Source organism: Syngnathus typhle, linkage group LG8 (genome assembly GCF_033458585.1).
Source record: "Syngnathus typhle isolate RoL2023-S1 ecotype Sweden linkage group LG8, RoL_Styp_1.0, whole genome shotgun sequence".
NCBI lineage: Eukaryota > Metazoa > Chordata > Actinopteri > Syngnathiformes > Syngnathidae > Syngnathus > Syngnathus typhle.
Genome location: NC_083745.1, coordinates 6842832 through 6861218, shown reverse-complemented (window position 1 = coordinate 6861218; position 18387 = coordinate 6842832). Strand labels below are relative to the sequence as shown.

The 18387-nt window shown below is 42.1% G+C and overlaps 2 protein-coding genes across 2 annotated transcripts; both read right to left on the bottom strand.

Annotated features, from left to right (window-relative positions):
• Positions 1 to 134: 134 nt before the first annotated feature.
• LOC133158472 (collagen alpha-1(IX) chain-like) lies at positions 135 to 10586 on the bottom strand. Its single transcript, XM_061285714.1, has 32 exons — positions 10376 to 10586; positions 9985 to 10038; positions 9876 to 9911; positions 9706 to 9768; positions 8577 to 8630; positions 8249 to 8284; positions 8147 to 8170; positions 7990 to 8043; positions 7780 to 7833; positions 7634 to 7666; positions 7498 to 7554; positions 7326 to 7379; positions 6114 to 6167; positions 5978 to 6031; positions 5837 to 5890; positions 5210 to 5263; positions 5074 to 5127; positions 4949 to 5002; positions 4819 to 4872; positions 4373 to 4417; positions 4235 to 4288; positions 4089 to 4142; positions 3937 to 3990; positions 3300 to 3371; positions 3109 to 3144; positions 2980 to 3024; positions 2850 to 2882; positions 2634 to 2780; positions 2381 to 2435; positions 1441 to 1629; positions 1108 to 1185; positions 135 to 1020 (listed from the first exon to the last, which is right to left on the bottom strand). The coding sequence occupies exons 1-32, from the start codon at positions 10448 to 10450 to the stop codon at positions 833 to 835; spliced, it is 2022 nt and encodes a 673-aa protein (XP_061141698.1). The 5' UTR covers positions 10451 to 10586; the 3' UTR covers positions 135 to 832.
• A 1519-nt stretch (positions 10587 to 12105) lies between these two features.
• LOC133158468 (BLOC-2 complex member HPS6) lies at positions 12106 to 15914 on the bottom strand. The gene has a single exon (XM_061285711.1). The coding sequence runs from the start codon at positions 15599 to 15601 to the stop codon at positions 12899 to 12901; it is 2703 nt and encodes a 900-aa protein (XP_061141695.1). The 5' UTR covers positions 15602 to 15914; the 3' UTR covers positions 12106 to 12898.
• Positions 15915 to 18387: the final 2473 nt, after the last annotated feature.

Below are 18387 nucleotides of genomic sequence, written 5' to 3'. Positions count from 1 at the left end.
ACATAAAAAATTCATTGTCTCCAATTAGTATATTTAAAATGAGCTTTAGGAAACAATGCATAATCTTGAGGTATTTTTTTTTAATGATTGACTACTTAATACCCAAAAAAATCATACAGAATAAATAAACACAGTTCTGTGTGTATTTTTTTATTTATTTGTTACATTAATGACCATTGCGCTCATCAATACCCCAAAATTTCATACAGAATAAATAAACACAGTTCTGTGTGTATTTTTTTATTGATTTGTTACATTAATGACCATTGCGCTCATCATTACTCAAATATAATTTTGTTGTCCTGTACAACGAGGCAAAATGTCACATCAGTTTATTTTGTAGGAAATATACTAAACCACAACCTAAACATGTTTTTTTTACAGATTTACAACATACACTGACACCCTCTGTCCTTTTTATTTGCGACAGAAAAGACTTTCTGACATTTGAACAATCGTAAAAAAAAAAGATCATTTGTCTGATAAATTACCACATAAAAAACAAAAAGGCAAGACCTGATCCAGATTTATTTGGGGTGATTGACACATTTTTGAAAGGAGGAGAGAGGGAAAATACTGTGAATTGAGAGAAACTAGGAAGAACAATCATAACACATTGCTGGGACTATAAAACCACCAATCCAGGTCGGAAAGAAAAAGAACACACGATAGATTTTGGCAACCGGTAACAAGCGTGTGTTTTTCAGGAGCTGGGCGCCTTGTGGCAGAGCTTGCGAAGACAAGACTAGAGGTTAATGGAGGGAAGGCACCACAAACCCCTGAGATGAAACATGTTTGAATCCAATAGTCTCTGTCTCTCCCAGAGTGGCTTTTAGTTCCTCGCAGGTCCCTTCACTTCCGGCTGAGCCCCCGGTGACAGGTTGCAAGACGATGGATCACAGTAGCCGTTTGGACCGGCTGAACCGGGAGGCCCAGGTACACCGGGCTGTCCTGGAAGACCAGGAGGTCCCCTCTGGCCATCGCGACCGTCCTGACCGTAACCAGGTTTGCCAGCCTCGCCTGCAAGCGTATATTTTGGTCTTGTGAGCCTCGACAGACCCAGACCTGACCTGAATGTTTGAGTTTAAAAGTCTAATGTTTACTCACCGGGGAGCCCTGGAGGTCCTTGCTGACCTTTGGATCCCCTCACTGTGGGCCCACGGGAACCTCTGTCACCCATATCACCTGCAAGCAACAAACACTGTATGATGACATCATATGACTTCCCAGCATTATTTTTCATTCATTTGTTTTCCAACTACCCACACCCTAGAATCAAATATAGTACATTCCTGCCATCTAACATTATCTTTTTTTCTACTTTTCTTCATTTTCGCCCTTCTGTTCAACAATAGTTCTGTGGCCTGCTGCTAAGAATAAAAAAAGGAAACACAATTTGCTTAATTATGTTTAATCGGGAGTGGTCTGCGCTGCAGTTACCTTTGGGTCCTTTGGCTCCAATGTGTCCTGGTGGTCCTTTGAGTCCAGGAAGGCCTCTTGTCCCTGCCTGTCCTGGAAAGCCATTGTCTCCCGGAGCCCCGGGAGGGCCCGGGAGTCCGGGTTTCCCAGGTAAGCCGGCAGCGCCGGACTCAGGTCTTCTCAAACTAGCAGCCAACTGCGCTAATTGTTCTATTGGAGACAAAATCATGAAAGAATTAAATAATTTCACGACAGACACCGGTGTTAGAGGGAGGCTTCATCGAGATGTTCTCGGTGCGCTTGTGGGTTCATTTCAGAGTGAAGCAAGAAGTAAAGTAAAGAAGATCCTTAAAACCTCTCCTGGATTTCATTAAAACCCTCAGTACATTGAAAAGAGAAGAGACTCTACTTTTTAACACAGCATTGAGCCACAGAAAATGTATGTTCATGGTGCAAATGATCCAATATTAATCTGCTGTGATTCTGTGTTGCTTGATATCTTGCACTTCCAGAAAATTCATGCAGCGCATGCAGCCTGACTGTTCCCTTTAAACATTGCCTTCCCTTATACTGACTTTTTTTTTTTCCCTCTGAGCAGAGGAGAAGAGGTCTGCTGGAGGTGTAATTAATTTTTCAGCAGCTCGGCTATAAAAAAGTAATGACTCTAGGAGATGAGTTTGGAAGACACAAGAGCAAAAGAATAAAGAGAAGAGAGGTTGCCTCTTCCCCTGGAACATTTCTTTCCAGGCGAACAAGGAGATCTTTCATCCATCAAATAAACAAAGCCTGAAGTTTTTTTCATGTTTTGCTTATGAGCCCTTTTCTTTTCTGCGTGTGAACTGTGTAGTATTGGCCAAGCGTCTTGATCATTAAGAGAGAAGGCCGGCGCCGTAATACGTGAGCTAGATCCAAGTCATAAACGAGGCACGAGGGGATGATAAATGGGGTCATCGCTTTTTACCTTGCATGACTCGCATGCAGACCTGCTTGATATGCTGGTCGCTTGGTTCTTTACCCTGCAACACAAACATTGGTAGGGTGCTTTAAGACACCAAAACACTTCACCATCCCAGTCATCTTCCAGTCTTTTGAGAGTTCTTTCTTTTCAAGGTTACCAAAAAACACTTTCGAATACCCCGATCCTTCTTCATTGTGCTCATAAAGTTGCAATGATGAGCTGTGGGTACTTTTTAGCGAGAGTGTGCTATACCTACCGCAGGGCCTTGTGTTCCTCTGGCTCCAGGCGGGCCTCTGTTCCCCTGCATGCCTCGCGGTCCTGGTGTGCCAGGCGGACCCTCAATTCCAGGCTGGCCTCGAATTCCCTCTGGACCTCTGTTACCAGGCTCGCCGGGGTTCCCAGTCTTGAGAAATCATTGAATCATTGAAGCATATTCAATGTATGCAATGCCAAAATATAAATTGTTACCCACCTCTCCCTTTGCTCCAGCTTCTCCAGGCTCACCCTTCAAAAGATACGATACATCAACAAATACATATGGAAACATCATGCATTGAATTTCCTGGTGAAAAGAACGAGCTTATATTTGCATGTGGTCTTACATTATCCCCTCTCTCTCCAGGGTTGCCTTCATCACCTTGTGGACCCTGAAAAGAGATGTAATCATTTTTTAGGTTAAGTATCATTATACGCCATACATGAAATATTTATTTCATATGAGGATTTCATACCTGGTCTCCCTTGGGGCCTCCTTCTCCTCGCTCACCCTGTAATCAACAAGACAAATGAGCCTTGCTGTTGGTGTGTATGTGTAGCTTTGTGTGTGCGTGCGTGTATTAGGCCTCCACATATGGAGATAAGTGTTGAGAAATAATCATCCAAACCATCGTCTTTCCAAGATGTGCTGTGATGATTTTCTTACCCTTTCTCCTTTCATGCCAGGATTGCCAGGAGGTCCTGGAATACCAGGGAGGCCAGGATCACCTTTAGGTCCCTATCACAAACCCACATATACATGTAAGAGTTTGTTTTTGTTTATTTTTTACACAAAATGGGCATACAGTAAATGAAGGTTAAAATGTCTTTCCGTGGCTCATGTAGTAAACGTTTAGCGTAGCCAACAAAGCATGGCAGCATTTCTTCACTTTGTCTCTCATTTGATCTCTGCGGCACTGTCAGGAATGTCAAGAAAACAGTAGAGCCTTTCAGACTGCTCTCCCCTCACTGTGAAAGTAGACCTCAAGTGAGATCTGCTCGATTATACCAAAGTCTACTGGAAAAAAACCTTCCCTGGCTTTTTTTGTTTAAATGTAACAGCATCTAACATTGTAATCTGTTGAATAAAATTACTTTGGCTCACCAAATTATTCAATTATCCCTTGATCAAATAATTCAATTATCCCCTGATGTTATCAATCAATAAATCAATTAGAAAAGATGGCCAATGGCAACCAATTTCATTCAGCAAAATAACTCGCATTCAATTGAATATGTTAAGTAGCCCCTATTTTTTTCTGTGAAAGAATATAAAAGTATTTGCTTGCTCCCAAATAGCTTACCCTGGAACCAGGCTTTCCAGCTGGACCCACCGGGCCGTGTTCTCCCAAATCTCCCTGTATGCGTAAAAAAAGAAACAGTTAACAATAATAAAGGAGGTCCCATGACTTCATTTATTTAAAATCCCCAAAATAAAAGCAGGATGAATACTAACAGGTTCGCCGATGGGTCCAGAGACTCCAATCTCCCCTTGTTCCCCGCGCTCGCCCTGTCAAAGAAAAAGCTCAGAGTTGTTTTGTTTTGTTTTTGTCAGGTCAATATAATATAAGCTTTGTGGGATAATAGGTTGCCATGTGATACCATTTTTCCAGCAGGCCCCATTGTTCCAGGGAAGCCTGTTTGACCGGCATCTCCCTAAAGCACAAAAGCAACATTTTTATATAAAATATAAATGCAAGACTCAAAACCTCATGTTTAATTCAGAATCAAGCTGGCAACCTTTGGGCCACTCAGTCCTTTTGGTCCAGGTGAGCCAGGCAAACCCTAAAAGACACAGAATAAGATCCAAAAAGCATCTTAAAAAGGATATTCATCCGTTTCCACACAGATGGATTAAATATATTTGCCTGAGGGATTGGCCCCAAATAGTAAGCTGCTTATAAACGTCTTGATCGGAGCACCCTGGAGGTTTAATTCGGGTGATGACTTTAACACCGACACAATCTTGGCTAAACAGTGTCACAGTCGAGTTGAGTCCCATTAGTGTCTTTCATTAGGCTCCTCGCACATTAGAGGACGGGAAAAACGCTGCTTGCTCACTTGTGCCCACGACAACAGAATTAGTCTGCTAGCATGCGTGTTCAGGTTATGATCTGATCCAAAACAGTACAACAGAATTATTTGGAGGAGAAATTGTCATTTTTAAGATGTATGTTTAAACTTACAGAAAATCCCTGAGGGCCACCTTCTCCAGGAAGTCCAGGCTTCCCAATCCCTCCCTGTAGGGTAAACAAACCGTGAGGAAAAGCCAACTGTAACATGGAGAGTGATAATACGCAATAGTAGGAATCATACCTTTGATCCCGGCAGCCCTGGAATGCCCTCACGGCCATCCACACCGGGTAAACCCTGGTCGGAATAATAAAATAAGACTCATAAAACAGCATTATCATCCTATTTGACAAAATAATCATACTCACAGCATCTCCTTTGGGGCCTGGCAGACCTGTGATGCCTCTTGGTCCTTGTAAACCCTGAACAACAAAATCTTCAGTCAGATTGTTCAAACAAATATTATTTACAGAGTGGAAGGTCACTAATGATGTGCTTACTTACCTCTTCACCTTTAGGCCCCAGCTCACCCATCACACCTCGTTGGCCTTGATCACCCTGAAATCACATACAGTATTTGTCCGGAGTGGTTATAATACAATGCAAAAATCAAGAGCAGTATCTGTGATGCAGTAATGTTTAGCACTTTGAGATTCCTCAGAATATAAAGTGCGTTATAAATATAATTTATTATTATTATAATTATAATAATAATAATAATAAATATTATTATTATTATTATTATTATTATTATTATTATGTTAATTAAGTCAGTTAAGTCCAAAATTGTATTGTTTTACCATAAATAAAAACACTATGAATATTTTTTGTGGGGGAGGGGGTTATGACAGTGAAACCAAATAAATATTTAATCGTCACATATTACACAAAGAAGTTTGATTACTGGGTTTGAAATCAGATGTCAAGGATTACTCAAAATAAAATGTTACTTATTACACATGACATTTTGGTACAAATTTTAGCAAGGATCATTGAAGTTGACATCCTATTTGCTTTCATGAGCCACATAATATAATCTGGCGGACCGGATCTGGCCCCCCAGCCTCGCCTTTGATAGCCTGCTAACTGATGAACAATTTTGTGTCCATATTGTCTCGTTTAAATACTTACAGATGCACCGGCAACACCCTGAGGACCTGGATCTCCATCAGGTCCTCGAGCACCCTGTCAGAAAACACACATTCAAGTTTACACATTTTCTCAGAGTTCAACTAAAATGGATAAATATTGTAGAAGGGAAAAATCACAGACCGTCTCTCCCTTAGTGCCCATCATTCCTGTGGCTCCACGGATGCCTTGGCTGCCCTGAAACAACACACAAAGACAACAGGTGAGTGGCAGCGTGACTACAACACACACTCAAAGCAAGATAAATAGTCCATCTCACCGTTGGTCCTTGTGCACCAACCTCCCCTTGACCCCCTTGCTCTCCTTCCTCCCCCTATGAGCAAACAACACAACATCAGCATCAGGACAAAAAAAAAATCACATTGCTAATGATGCCTCTCAGTTGCACAAAAGTTGTGGATTATGTTAATGGCGGAACAAGAACAGTAATTCTCTTTCAAATTTTTGTTAAGCCGATGTTTTAACTCTCATTTGTTGCCCGTTTTTCTAATTACAAATAAGTAATGTGCTGACTCTGCTCTAGATACAGAGGAGAGCGTTTGAGGCTTTCAAGCATCAGAGATTTTCCGTCATTAAAAAGGCAATTTGTTGTTTTAATTACGGATAATAGAAGTGGCTCTTAAAAGGAGTAAACAACACTGGATGAAACTGTACACAACAACAAACAAGTGAATGACATAAAACCAGTCACTTTATGTTGTGCGGATGAAAAATCGATTGTGTTCATCGAAATACATTCATATTCATTGAAATGGACACTCCAGGAAGAATGAGCAGCAAAACATTATTTTTTTTCCGATGAGATTCATCATGTCTCAGTAATGATTATAAACAGATTCTTTTGTTCAGACAAATAAAAGTTTTAGTTGTTAACTGCTGACAATTTCGACGGTAACTCCAGCCTTCCTCAGAGCCGTCTAATAGATGGCAATAAATATATTTAAATATATTTACAGAGGCCTCTAACTTTTTATGGAGCATTTATACACTCACTGAAGCAGTTTGTGAACTTCAGACCTGAACAAGATGGAAAGTGTTTATCATGTGGTCATTTTATTGTTAAGAGCCAGTGGTTCTGCATAAACAGGCAAAAGGGTCCCTGAAATAGCTCTCGCCTTTAGTCAGTGACAGACAACATGATTGTGAGGCTGATGTTGAATCATCGCCTGCACACACAAAGATGGCCTCATTTCCATTTATATAGCGTATGAACACATTACAGGGGGGAAAGGATGCTTGAACATCATTTCAAATAAATCAGGCGAGCTATCAGAGGCATTACACGAGCCTGTCTGGCCTTTTCCTGACAATGAGCGGCACAGACAAATGCCTGCCACACGCTGTGAAACGAGGGGGTTCCGACCTAATCTGTATGGGAATGTTCTGGCATGTGGGTTGCATTTATGTGCCTAAATATCATGGATTTGAATCATCTGTATTGACTGTTTGAGTAAAATATATACATGTATACCTTGTGGCCTTGCTTGCCAGGTATCCCCGCTTCACCTTTGACACCTTTGTGTCCCTGGTAAAAAGCAGAGAGAAAAGCAGATTTTATTTTTGTCTAAAGGGGCTGTTTGGAATGAAAAACAAACTAATATAGTGATAACAATATTGTATAGTTGTTTATCTCTTGAAATCACCTTCATGCCAGGAAGACCAGGATGCCCAGAGGTCCCAGATGAACACGAGTTGGGACACTAAACAGCAGCAGAAAAGTCAAAAATAAAAAAATCACAAAAATTCTAAATTTTTGCTTTTATTTTGACTGATTTTTACCAGATCGGCACTGCCCAGCATCCCAGCTGCCCCCTGCAAGGGAAGAGGGAATGTGTTTTATACATAGAAGACACAACTTATCTTCCATGAGGTGCCATTAGTTCACCTCAGTTAAGTTTTGGGTGGAATTTAAAGAGGTCACTTACTCTAGGGCCTGTTGGTCCACGAGGTCCTTGGGGCCCTCTCACACCCATCGGCCCCTGCGGTCAATAATTGCACAAAAAAGCGGAAAATCACTTAAAAATAAGCATATTATATTGCAATAATATAAGCAATTCCACCATTACTATTTTTAAGGCAACGTTAATGACGTTTATGGATTCACTGTAGCTAACTAAAACACTCCATGTGCTTACAAGTGGTCCTGTTTTCCCCAACGGGCCCGGAAGTCCTCCTGGCCCAGGTGGCCCCTGTTCAGAATCAGACCAGATGGAGATGAAACTTGTTTCCATGCAAAAACGTCCAAATGTGCAAAGACGAATATAGTATACATAATTATAGTGAGTAACTCACAGGGGGTCCATCTGACCCGACACCCTGGGGAGAAACAAGACAGTGTGATGAGTGATTCATGTAGTTTTCTAGACGCGTATTTGGAGATGATGTTTAACTCACAGCGGCTCCACGAGGTCCAACTGTTCCGGGTTCACCCTAGGATCAAAGAGCTATATGAATAGAATGGACAGACCCAAACAGACGATCAATGTGAGACTAAATAGTTATCACATGACTGGGCCGGCAAAGGCACACTTGACCCAGCAATGTTTGTACTAATGAGCAGCGATGCCGGGCTTTGCCTCCCCACGGAGATTACACAGAGGACTTGCAGGATTAGGTCTCATTTGTCAGGAGGAATTTATACATAGAACGGCAAAAGAGCAGACGGCAGCTTGGCACCGTTTCCCGGACGCTCTCTGAGGTGAGGGGCTCATTAGTCACTTACTTTCTGTCCAAGGGGACCGTCGGGCCCGGGGTCTCCGATAGGTCCGGTCAAACCCTGCAGAGAGCACATTCAGTCAGGATTAGCTCAATTTGCCATGGGCTTGTTAAATGAGTCGGTACCTTTCCTCTGGCAATATTTCCATATTCAGAATTAGATCGCTATATTACATCATCATAAATTTCACCTTGAGGGAGGAGCCCCGGTCATAAAGGGAACCACCTCCTACTGGCTGTATAATACGGTGCCGTTTGGAGTATTAATTAAATCCCGGGTTTCACTCAAATCCTTACAAACTTAAAGACGCACATGGGAGGAAAGTTTAGAGGTGGAAGGAGTCAGTCAGCAGTGAGCCAAGAGGGCAAAGTACTCAGACTGCAGACAGCAGAGAGCAACATTCCTTTGGCTCATTTCAAACAAGGGATCATTCCACACTGCTTTGTGGATTCTCAGTGGTAGATACTAACTGCAGCAGGATCACAGAGACGGTTTTGTTGTCAAACTGCCATCACTTTAGACTGAGATTTATAAAAGTTTACGGCATTATGAGATTTTAGTCACCTGTCAATTATGGCCAATACTGTATGGCACTATCATTACCGAAATTTCATTCTGGCGTAAAACGGTACACACCTTAATTTGGTTCTAACCTATTATGATTTTCTGACAAATGTATTGTATTTTTGTAATTTGGGTATTTTTCTTGCCATTTTATTATGCATAATCTTAGTCATAGTATTGAATGGCTCAGAGGGAAATTTCACGAGTAAATGTCATGTATTTTCTCCTTATTCCATCCTAATAAACAAACTGGCAATAATCACAAATGAGGCTGTTTTGACAGTAAAAAAAAGTTTGAGTTTTGCTCATTTAGCATTTGAAATTGCTTTTAGTTTGTTAAAGTGGCCACTTACAATGGGGAAAAAATGCAGCCCACACAAAATTTGAATAAATGTCAACATTTTAGGCATTGGCGGTACATAATAATGCTAAAATAACAAACAACATATATGCTGACTAAAGTGATTTTCTTTTTTTTAGAAATAAACCTTGAAAAGTCCACTAATAAAGAAAATACAAATAATCTTGAAATATGAATTAAAAAAAGCATGCATACAAACAGACTACTTACATCATTTCCTGGAATTCCAGGTAGTCCAGAAGATCCAACTTTACCAGGTTCTCCATCAGGTCCCTGCAAATGACAATCCCACACTAAGGTTTTGAAAATAAACATGCAATAAAATGAAAAAAACTCAAAATAAAATAAATGAAAAAAATGAAATCAAAATGTATAGTTACAGCAAGACCAGCTGGGCCCTCCGATCCTCTATCTCCCTAAAAAGAATGATAAAATATTAAGTCACAAAACATGTCAAGTAGAAAAACATGACTGCACTCAATTACTCACATCAATGCCATCAATTCCTGGTACACCTGCAGGTCCAGAAGGTCCTGACTCCCTCTGAGAAGTGGAAAAACACATCAGCACAAAATCCTTTGAAATTTGAGGATTTTTTATCTTTTAAATAATATTTTATGTTCTTTTTTTAAAGTCACAATAAAACTGACACCTATGGCACAGGTGCATTCTCAAACCACTCCAACTATATCACACAGGATAATATTGCGAACTTTGTAAGTACAGGAGCCTACATACATAATTTCAAAATATATGAGTTTCCATGCATCATATTGAGTAACTTAGAGCCCTGTGAGTTCTCAGTGATAAAAAAGGAGAAAATAATTTGTGCGTCATTGCAAACAAAGAGAGAGGAATGAGCGTCACAAATAAGACTTACTTGAGCTGAACAAAGTAGAGCAAAGTGCAGAAGCAGCCCCAAGAGAGGCCCTCGATAGCCAGGGGCCCGAGCCATGATTCCCTGTGGGCAGAAAAGGAAACAGTTGCAAGTCCTTTTCTGTGGATTTGCTGGGATGGAAGGAGCCCCAGACAAAACAACCCAACTAGACCCCTCTCGGCTATCTAGAGACGCTCAGAGGGCCTGTGGCCATCCCGACCTCGTAAATATTCATAGAGTGCATGTTTAGTCATGAGGCTCAGGTGAAAGAGGAGAAAGAAAGAGGAGGGATCTCAAAGATGCATCCAATAGGCAGGATTGGCAGTTGCAGTTGTCTTTTTTTTTATTATTCCAAATTTTTGAGAAGTAAAATGCTATTATATTTTAATCATATTACACATTTAGTCACATGATGAGTCTTTATGCATACAGTGTGGGGGAATGGTATATGCACATTTGATAAAATTTTAAAAACATAATTTATTTAATTTCTCACTATGTGCCAATATCATCATTATTATTATTATTATTGTTATTTGGAGTGGTGTAAACAAAGTGGTTGATTTAATGTTTTCTTCATAATGTCCGCTAGAGGGAGCTATTTGTTGTTTTTTCAAATCACAGTGTGCATAAAGGGTCACGCGTACACGCAACTTTGCAGAGATTCGCAGATATAATTCTGCATATCGACATCTATCTTTTTTATTGTTTGATTTTTGAGAAGATCGAGATGTATATTTTTCCTTACTCCCATTATTGTTGATAATTATTGAGGAAACATTAACATGATCAGTGTCTTTCACATAGAATATTTCTTTTTCCCTATGCAAAATTAGAAATGTGCAACATATCGACAGTACCTGAACAGCCTTCAGGACGGACTCACGGACGGATCTCATTCACAGGATCACCCACCAGAGAGCAGTAGAGTACACACGCGTGCAAACAAGTCATCAATCTTCACATCAATTTGAGCTGTCGTGCAAGTTTAACAAAATATGTTACAAACAAACAAAAATAAAAGGGTAAAACACCTTTTACCAACCAACATGCACACAACAAGCACACAGACCTCTGACCTTTATGTTCATTGACATTCATCTATGGAAAAACATCATGTTAATTATGTATCACAGAGTCACAGTAAACCGTGACTTGACTAAGTGGAAAACAGAAATATCTATTATGCAATACTTTGTTTCTACAAGCCTGTGCTTACAAATAACAGAAAATTCACATAGTCGCATCACTGGTGAGTTAATCTTAGAGCTGGCTTGATGGCTCGGTCCTTAAGAGTGTGCAGCCCAAGTGTACCGAATGTTGTGGCCCTTGCCTTTGCAAGCATGAAGGGAAAATCAATCAGGCATCCCTTGGGGCACTCTGATTACTCCCTGGTTCTACATTTGGACTGCTACTGACAGTCTGCTGTGATCCTTTTACATACCTATGTGGAACTTGCCCACTGGCTGGAAGAATGAGATGCTCTGCTTCTGCTAATAAAACTAAAAACATCAGCTACAGAACTGTGTGTAGGTACTTATAAATGGATTAATAATGAAATTTATTTTCCCACTTTGAACAGTTACTACCCTATAACAGTTTATCCTACTGATTTTTATTATACATATTTTTTTCTCAGATAACATTCCATTAATCATACATATAGTTCATATTTTAACAAAAATGTGGTTAAATAGTGAGCAAGTGTAGGACTAAGAAGAAAGCATCAAAACCATTTTATAACAGTTTAATAGCGTTCACACAGACATACATTGACAGTTTTCTTAGTTTTACAAAAAAGGGAGCCTTCCCTGGACAGAAAAAGCAAATTGTTGTAGGCACTTTAAAAATGAACTCAGCTGATTGCAGTAGTGCTTAACTTCAACAGGAATGACATTCAAACCAAATCAACCATCTTGTCTGACACGGTTACAAAAATGTCATAACTGTGTTTTTTGTGGGCAACAAATCTCTTCATATTAAATGCTTCATTTGAGGCACTGCAGCATGACCAAAAAAGCAAACCACTTGAAAACTGTAATGCAAACACTGCTGACTGAGGTGATGGCAAACCAGAGCACGGAGGCTGAAAGATAAGACACAGATTGTGTATAGCTCAGACCATGTGCCCCCTCCCCCCTCATGCTGGAATTACTCCCAAATTGAATTGCAAGTCTCAACTATTAGTCTCTTTGGCATCTCTGTCAGGAATGTCTTGTGAGCTGGAAAGGGGTGGAGGGAAAAGGGGGGGGTGGCCCAATGACAGCATTGGACAGTGTAGAGCATTCAGGGACAATCTCTTCTTAGATGTGGAAGTTAAGAAAAAGAAATAGTAACACAACTGTGAGAAGCCAATGATTAACTTTGTCATCCACATGCATGCAACACTGATGGGATAAATTATTTCCTACAGGCGAACTATGTACATGTTAAAATTAGCGGCCGTATTTGGTAACACGGTGAGTAGTCATCGCTTTAAAGATGAGACTCTGTCAAGAGTCTTTAAAAAGTGCTCGCATCAGACTGTTAGCAGGTAGAACCACGAACCAAGGTACTGTCCACAAGTAAGTCTGTGCTGGTCTTGGATGGTTCCGTGGGCATGCAAGGGGGAGCAGGAGGCACGGATGAGGGGGACTGAAGGATGTCGGCGTAGTGCTGGCTGGGCTTGGTTTCCCTCTGGAGAACTTTTCTCAGCAGAGGTTTGAGGAGGCCGATGGTCACCTGACCACTCTCTGGATCAGCAAAGGGAGCTGGAAAAGAGTCGGGCCTGAAGGCCACGGAAAGGGACGAAGAGGACGACGTGCTGGGCGGCGGGAGGTTTTTCAGTACCAGGTTCAGAATGGTGGTGACGGTGATGTCCTCAGGGCACAGCGCCCACAGCAGATCCAGGTAGGGGTCCAGTTCTCTGTGCTGGGTCACCTCACACAGCAGTGTAGTGAAGATCTCCTTGTTCAGCAGGGGACTCTGTTTGCAGAACTTCTGGGCCACTTCGGTCACCTTCTCCCACTGCTGCTGATCAATCAGAATCCTTAACGCCTGGAGGATGGCGTTGGGCCGCCCGCTGACCATTAACACTTCCACCTCTAGTTCCTGCAACTGGTCTCGATGTGTTCTCGCCGACGACAGCACGCTCAGGGCACGCTTATAGAGAGGCACGTTGTTCTCGCCGTTGTCTCCTCCACCGGTGGGGAAGCTCCAAGTGGAAGCAGCCAGGCTCAGCCCCAGTCCGGCTGAACCCTGCTGCTGCTGGCTGAGCTCGAGGAAACGCGGTAACTGAGTGGGCTGGAAGCGTAACACCGAATGGCAGAGGAGTTCGAAGACGGGCAGGGCGACAGGTGAAGCGGAGCTTGTCGACTTGGACCTACAGTTGGCGTTGTGATCTGCTTTGGAGCTCTTCCTATGCTTTGACCCACCGTTTGTAAGTGGGACTGAAGCTGGGAAACTCGGCACGGGACCAAGGACAGTTTTCCATACATCTGGAGATGCCTGGCTGGACAGAGAGCCATCCCCATTGTAGTGGAGCTGGAGAGCAGCTTGCACCGCCCTCCACGCTTGACACGGGAAGACGTCGAAGATGGAGTTGAGGTAGAGCAGGTCGTCTCGATGTAGCTCCGAGGACCACAGCAGCCGGGCTATTTCTTTTCCTACTAGACTCTCACAAAGTGCCTCCACTTCTTTCAGGCTGCCCCTCACCAGAGCCCGCTTCAACTCTTCCACAGCCACTAAGGCCTTCAACTCAGGCTCCAGTGAGACTTTTAACTTGTCCTCCCCCACATCGCCTCCAATTTCTCCATTTTGGGATGGCTCTTCTGCGTTCTGCTTGGGCCCCGAGCTGAGGTAGTCATTGAGGATGGATGCTAAAGAGATGGGTGCCTGGAATCTCCCTCCTTTCTTTAAGGAGTCCACAGTGAGTTGGGTGCTACTCAGGCTCCTCTGTTGGTAATATTTACATGCCTCCTCAAACACGGCTTCCACCAGGAGTGCTCCAGGGTGAATGTTCTCCGCTGCAGTGAAAGAAGGCAACTTCGGTTTTAGGTTAATGCTGTCTGTATCCTGACGCACCACTTGAAAAAGTCCAGTTACTGAAAACAAGTGCGGTGATCCATCAGTTTTTATGGGAAATAAAAACCCCTCCTTGTCTAGTGTTATTATTTCCAGTTCTCTACCACACTTTGAGTCAATAAGATAGAGTTTTTGGCCGAAGACCAGCACCAATGTGTCCTGGTATGTGCAGAGGCTGATGTGTGTTGAGTATGTAAGCGGACATGTGTCGGCCATCTTGTATATTTGGCGCAGCACTCCATCGCTTTGCAGGAGACACACCCAGCCCGTGTTGAGAAGAAGCAGCAATCCTCCACAAGCCGAAGGAGCGACATTGAGGATCTCAGGGGGGTCAAGCGCAGACAGAAACCCTAAACAGTCTGCGATCAGTTTCCTAAAGTCCGACTCCTTCGTCGACTGTTTTTTCAAGGGGGTGGCTTGACACACCGTGCTGATCCGGAAGGAGTCCTGGCGAGGGCACCAAGAGAGGAAGAATTTTCTCAGTGGTTTCAATTTGACATCCGGAAGGAGGTGCACATACTGCCCCGAGGCGACCACCTTGAATCGAGGGTTGTTGTGGAGGGCGATTTTCACCCCTCCTAAAATGACAGTCCCCTCCTTCAACTCAAAGTCCCTCCTGCAGATACAATGTCTCAGCTTACTCCTGGGAGAGCTGAGGATGGGGGAGCTCTCTGAGGGGGGCCTCTCCTCACACCAGACGATTAGATTAGAGCAGGCGCACACAGACACCACTCGGGCCCGGGGACTGTTACACAAGTCGGCTGTTTGCAGGGGACTCCAGCCTCCTTTGGAATCTTGGAACTGCCAAAACTCAGATCGTCCGTTCTCGTAAATCACAGCTACAGTCACAAAGTCCCTGTTGATGCCATTATTATTATTATTAGTGTCCAAATATAAAAGATCCACAATGGGAACGCTTTGTGTGGAACACAAATCCAGCTTCCTCTCAACTTGACTCAGCTGAGGTCTTTCATACTTGTCCAGAGTCACAAGACCAACCTTTGGCTTGTGGAGGATGACATGAACGTGACGTCCATCTGCGCTCAGACGAACGTTTGCGAGTCTGTTGTCATGATCGGTCTTTAAACTCTCGTGCAGCTCATTCTTGTCGGTATAGTCCTCCAAATCAGACAGTTGCCTCAGCGCAAAGCGCGACATGACTCCCATCAAGCGAGTAACGGATGTTCGTATTAACTAGTCCGCGAGCCTGGGCAGCACACCGACCTGCTAATCGAAAGGCATTCCGTCATGTCATGTGAGTGTTATTCACTCGCCCTTGACGTCCGTCGGATGGCAACATAAACTCTGACATCGCTCGGCTTCAGGATGAACTGACATTAGCAGATGACCGGACAACTACGCCGATCACTGCGAGCACAGATCCAGGAGTTTGGAAGAGTGAACGGTCTCCGACTCATTCCGATGCTACGCGGAGTTAGCTGACATCACGGGACTGTTTATTTCCGGATACACAAGGTAATTTGCATAAAAGGGCGGAGTAAAGAAGAATGCGCACGCACTCCACTGTGGCATGCCATTTCCACAACGACTCGCTGGTGTTATAATTTTAAAACGATTAAAAAAAAACTATTTTAGAAAACCTTTTCATTCTTAGTGCAATGTAAGAAACTGAAACTTGCAGATGCATTAAGTTTGTAAAGACTGGTTGCTTTTAGGAGTACTGTTTAAATTGAGTTACTCTGAATTAAATCATCTTGTGATCCCAATAACATTAATCACATCAAGAAGAAAGTTCCACAGTCTCCCACTTGCGCCTGACCTTGAATACCTACAACAATGTTTCAAGATTTCAGATCGAGATTTATGCTGCACAACATTGCTGTCTCAAAACATTCAACTTTTGAGTGCACCTTCCATTAATATCCAGTAGGTGGGGATATTTATCCTCAGAAACTGCATTTCTTCAGCGGCAACTACTTTTTGTAGTCCTCGAGTCCAATTGTGTCCGTTGTTATATTTATATATCTATTAAATATGATTGATCAATCAGACAAATGTTATCACCCTTTATTATGAATGCTAAAATTCTAAAGCATTAATAACTCTCTCTCTCTCTCTTATTCTCTCTGGCGCGCTTTCTCCATCTTTCTCTCTCTTTGCACATACTACATATTAGTTGATTTCAGTTAAGACTGCAAGGTCAAACATTATCACACAGGCTAGATAGAGTTTCTCCCTTGCAAGAGTAGTATAAGAGTAGCGACCTTGGAGGTGGGGGTTTGACCTTTCACAATCTTGCAGAGAAGGATCCACAGCGGTGTATCGATCTTTCTGGTATACATTAAATAGTTAAATTGCGAAGGCAGCCTCCTGGAAATTACTATCAGCATAGCGAACATTATAGATAAAGAACTAACAAGCGCATACACAATGTGGAGTTTTGCTTGGGTGTTTTATTGAAACGTTGTAGAGCACCACACTGAGTTGCATTGCATTTCTTTCTTGTGGAATGAGGAAAAACATGTTCATTTCACTTAACACTGCGGTGGGTGGGTGAGAAAGAAAAGCGAGTGTAGGTGTTGGGTAGATTGGCGATCTCTTTCTTACCTTGTCTGTTAGGCCCTTTTGAAAAATGTCATTCCGCTCTAAGTATGACTCAGCTGTTATCATGGAACAAATTAAACTCATATTTGGTCCACTGCTTGTGCATATTCATGGGATGTGAACATTACTTTAGCAATCCACAAGGGTATAATGCACACAATGCACATGATGCACTTTTCATAACGTTACATTGTTTCTGTTTTGCAAGTTCCCTCCCTAGATGTTCACTTAAGGCTTATTATGGCTGATGTTTCTCTATTGGTACCACCAGCGACTTGACCCAGCTGCAATTTCTATTTGGATTGATTCAAAATAACTTGGGTGCTGACCGGCTCCTCTTTCACACATGGGATTCCGCCTTTGTGAAATTAGGCTGCATTCAGCACAAGAGTAAGATGGGTGAAGAGCTAACTGTACAAAGTTTCTCAAACAGCAGCTTCTGCTGCACAAAATGACTTTGCTGTTTGGCTTCATTTGCACATAAGATTGCTCAGATAAAAAGAAAAAAAAAGAGAGCTGTAGGTGTGTTGTCATAGCAACACAGCTGAGTGAGGACACATTTATTGTGTCTGGCTCCAACATTTCCCAGTTTTTCCTGAAATTGTTATTGTTTATTTTTTTTCTTAAATTGCACTAAAATGTATCGAAAGAAAATCAAACATTTCCATCAACTGTAAAATAATAGCTTTGGTGTTTGGTCGTAAATTGCGTGTTGACAGCTAATCCCAAATGTATATATAAATGGCAATACCTTACGTGTGTCTCCTGTGTATGCGTTTCATAATTAAGTGGCGCATCCACAACAATAAAACGGGCATCTGTGCTTTCTTGAATACCGCCTGGAGTTGACAGCAAAATTGAGGTAATGAAGCAAAGCCCGCGACACTGAACACTTAATTTGCCTTTTTAATTACCTGCAATAAAGCATCACGCCACCGTTAGCGTCCTTGATTATTTTGTAACCATACATTTAATGAACCTTATCATAAGGACACAGCCATTAAAGCTGTGTATATTCTGTATTGATCTGACTCAGAGGCATGCTAGTGTCCTGGCTCTATCTAGTGAATTTGTTTAAGTAGCCAGCCATTTTACATTCATAATTTATAAACAGTAGTATATTCAAAGATAGATGTTCGGGGAGAGAGGGCTCTTTGGTGACATACGGTATACTCGCTGCCATTTTTGTCTCGTGTATTATGTCACACGGAAATGCAGATAAATTCATTGGACATTTATACGGTGGATATAAATAGTCGACACAACCTTTTTTAAATGCAAGGGATTTGTGAGAGGAAAATGAGATGAAAATAAATCCTTTCAAATTCATTATTGGGGCTTATAACTTTTATACCAACTACAGATTAAGGTGCCTTTGATAAACCTCT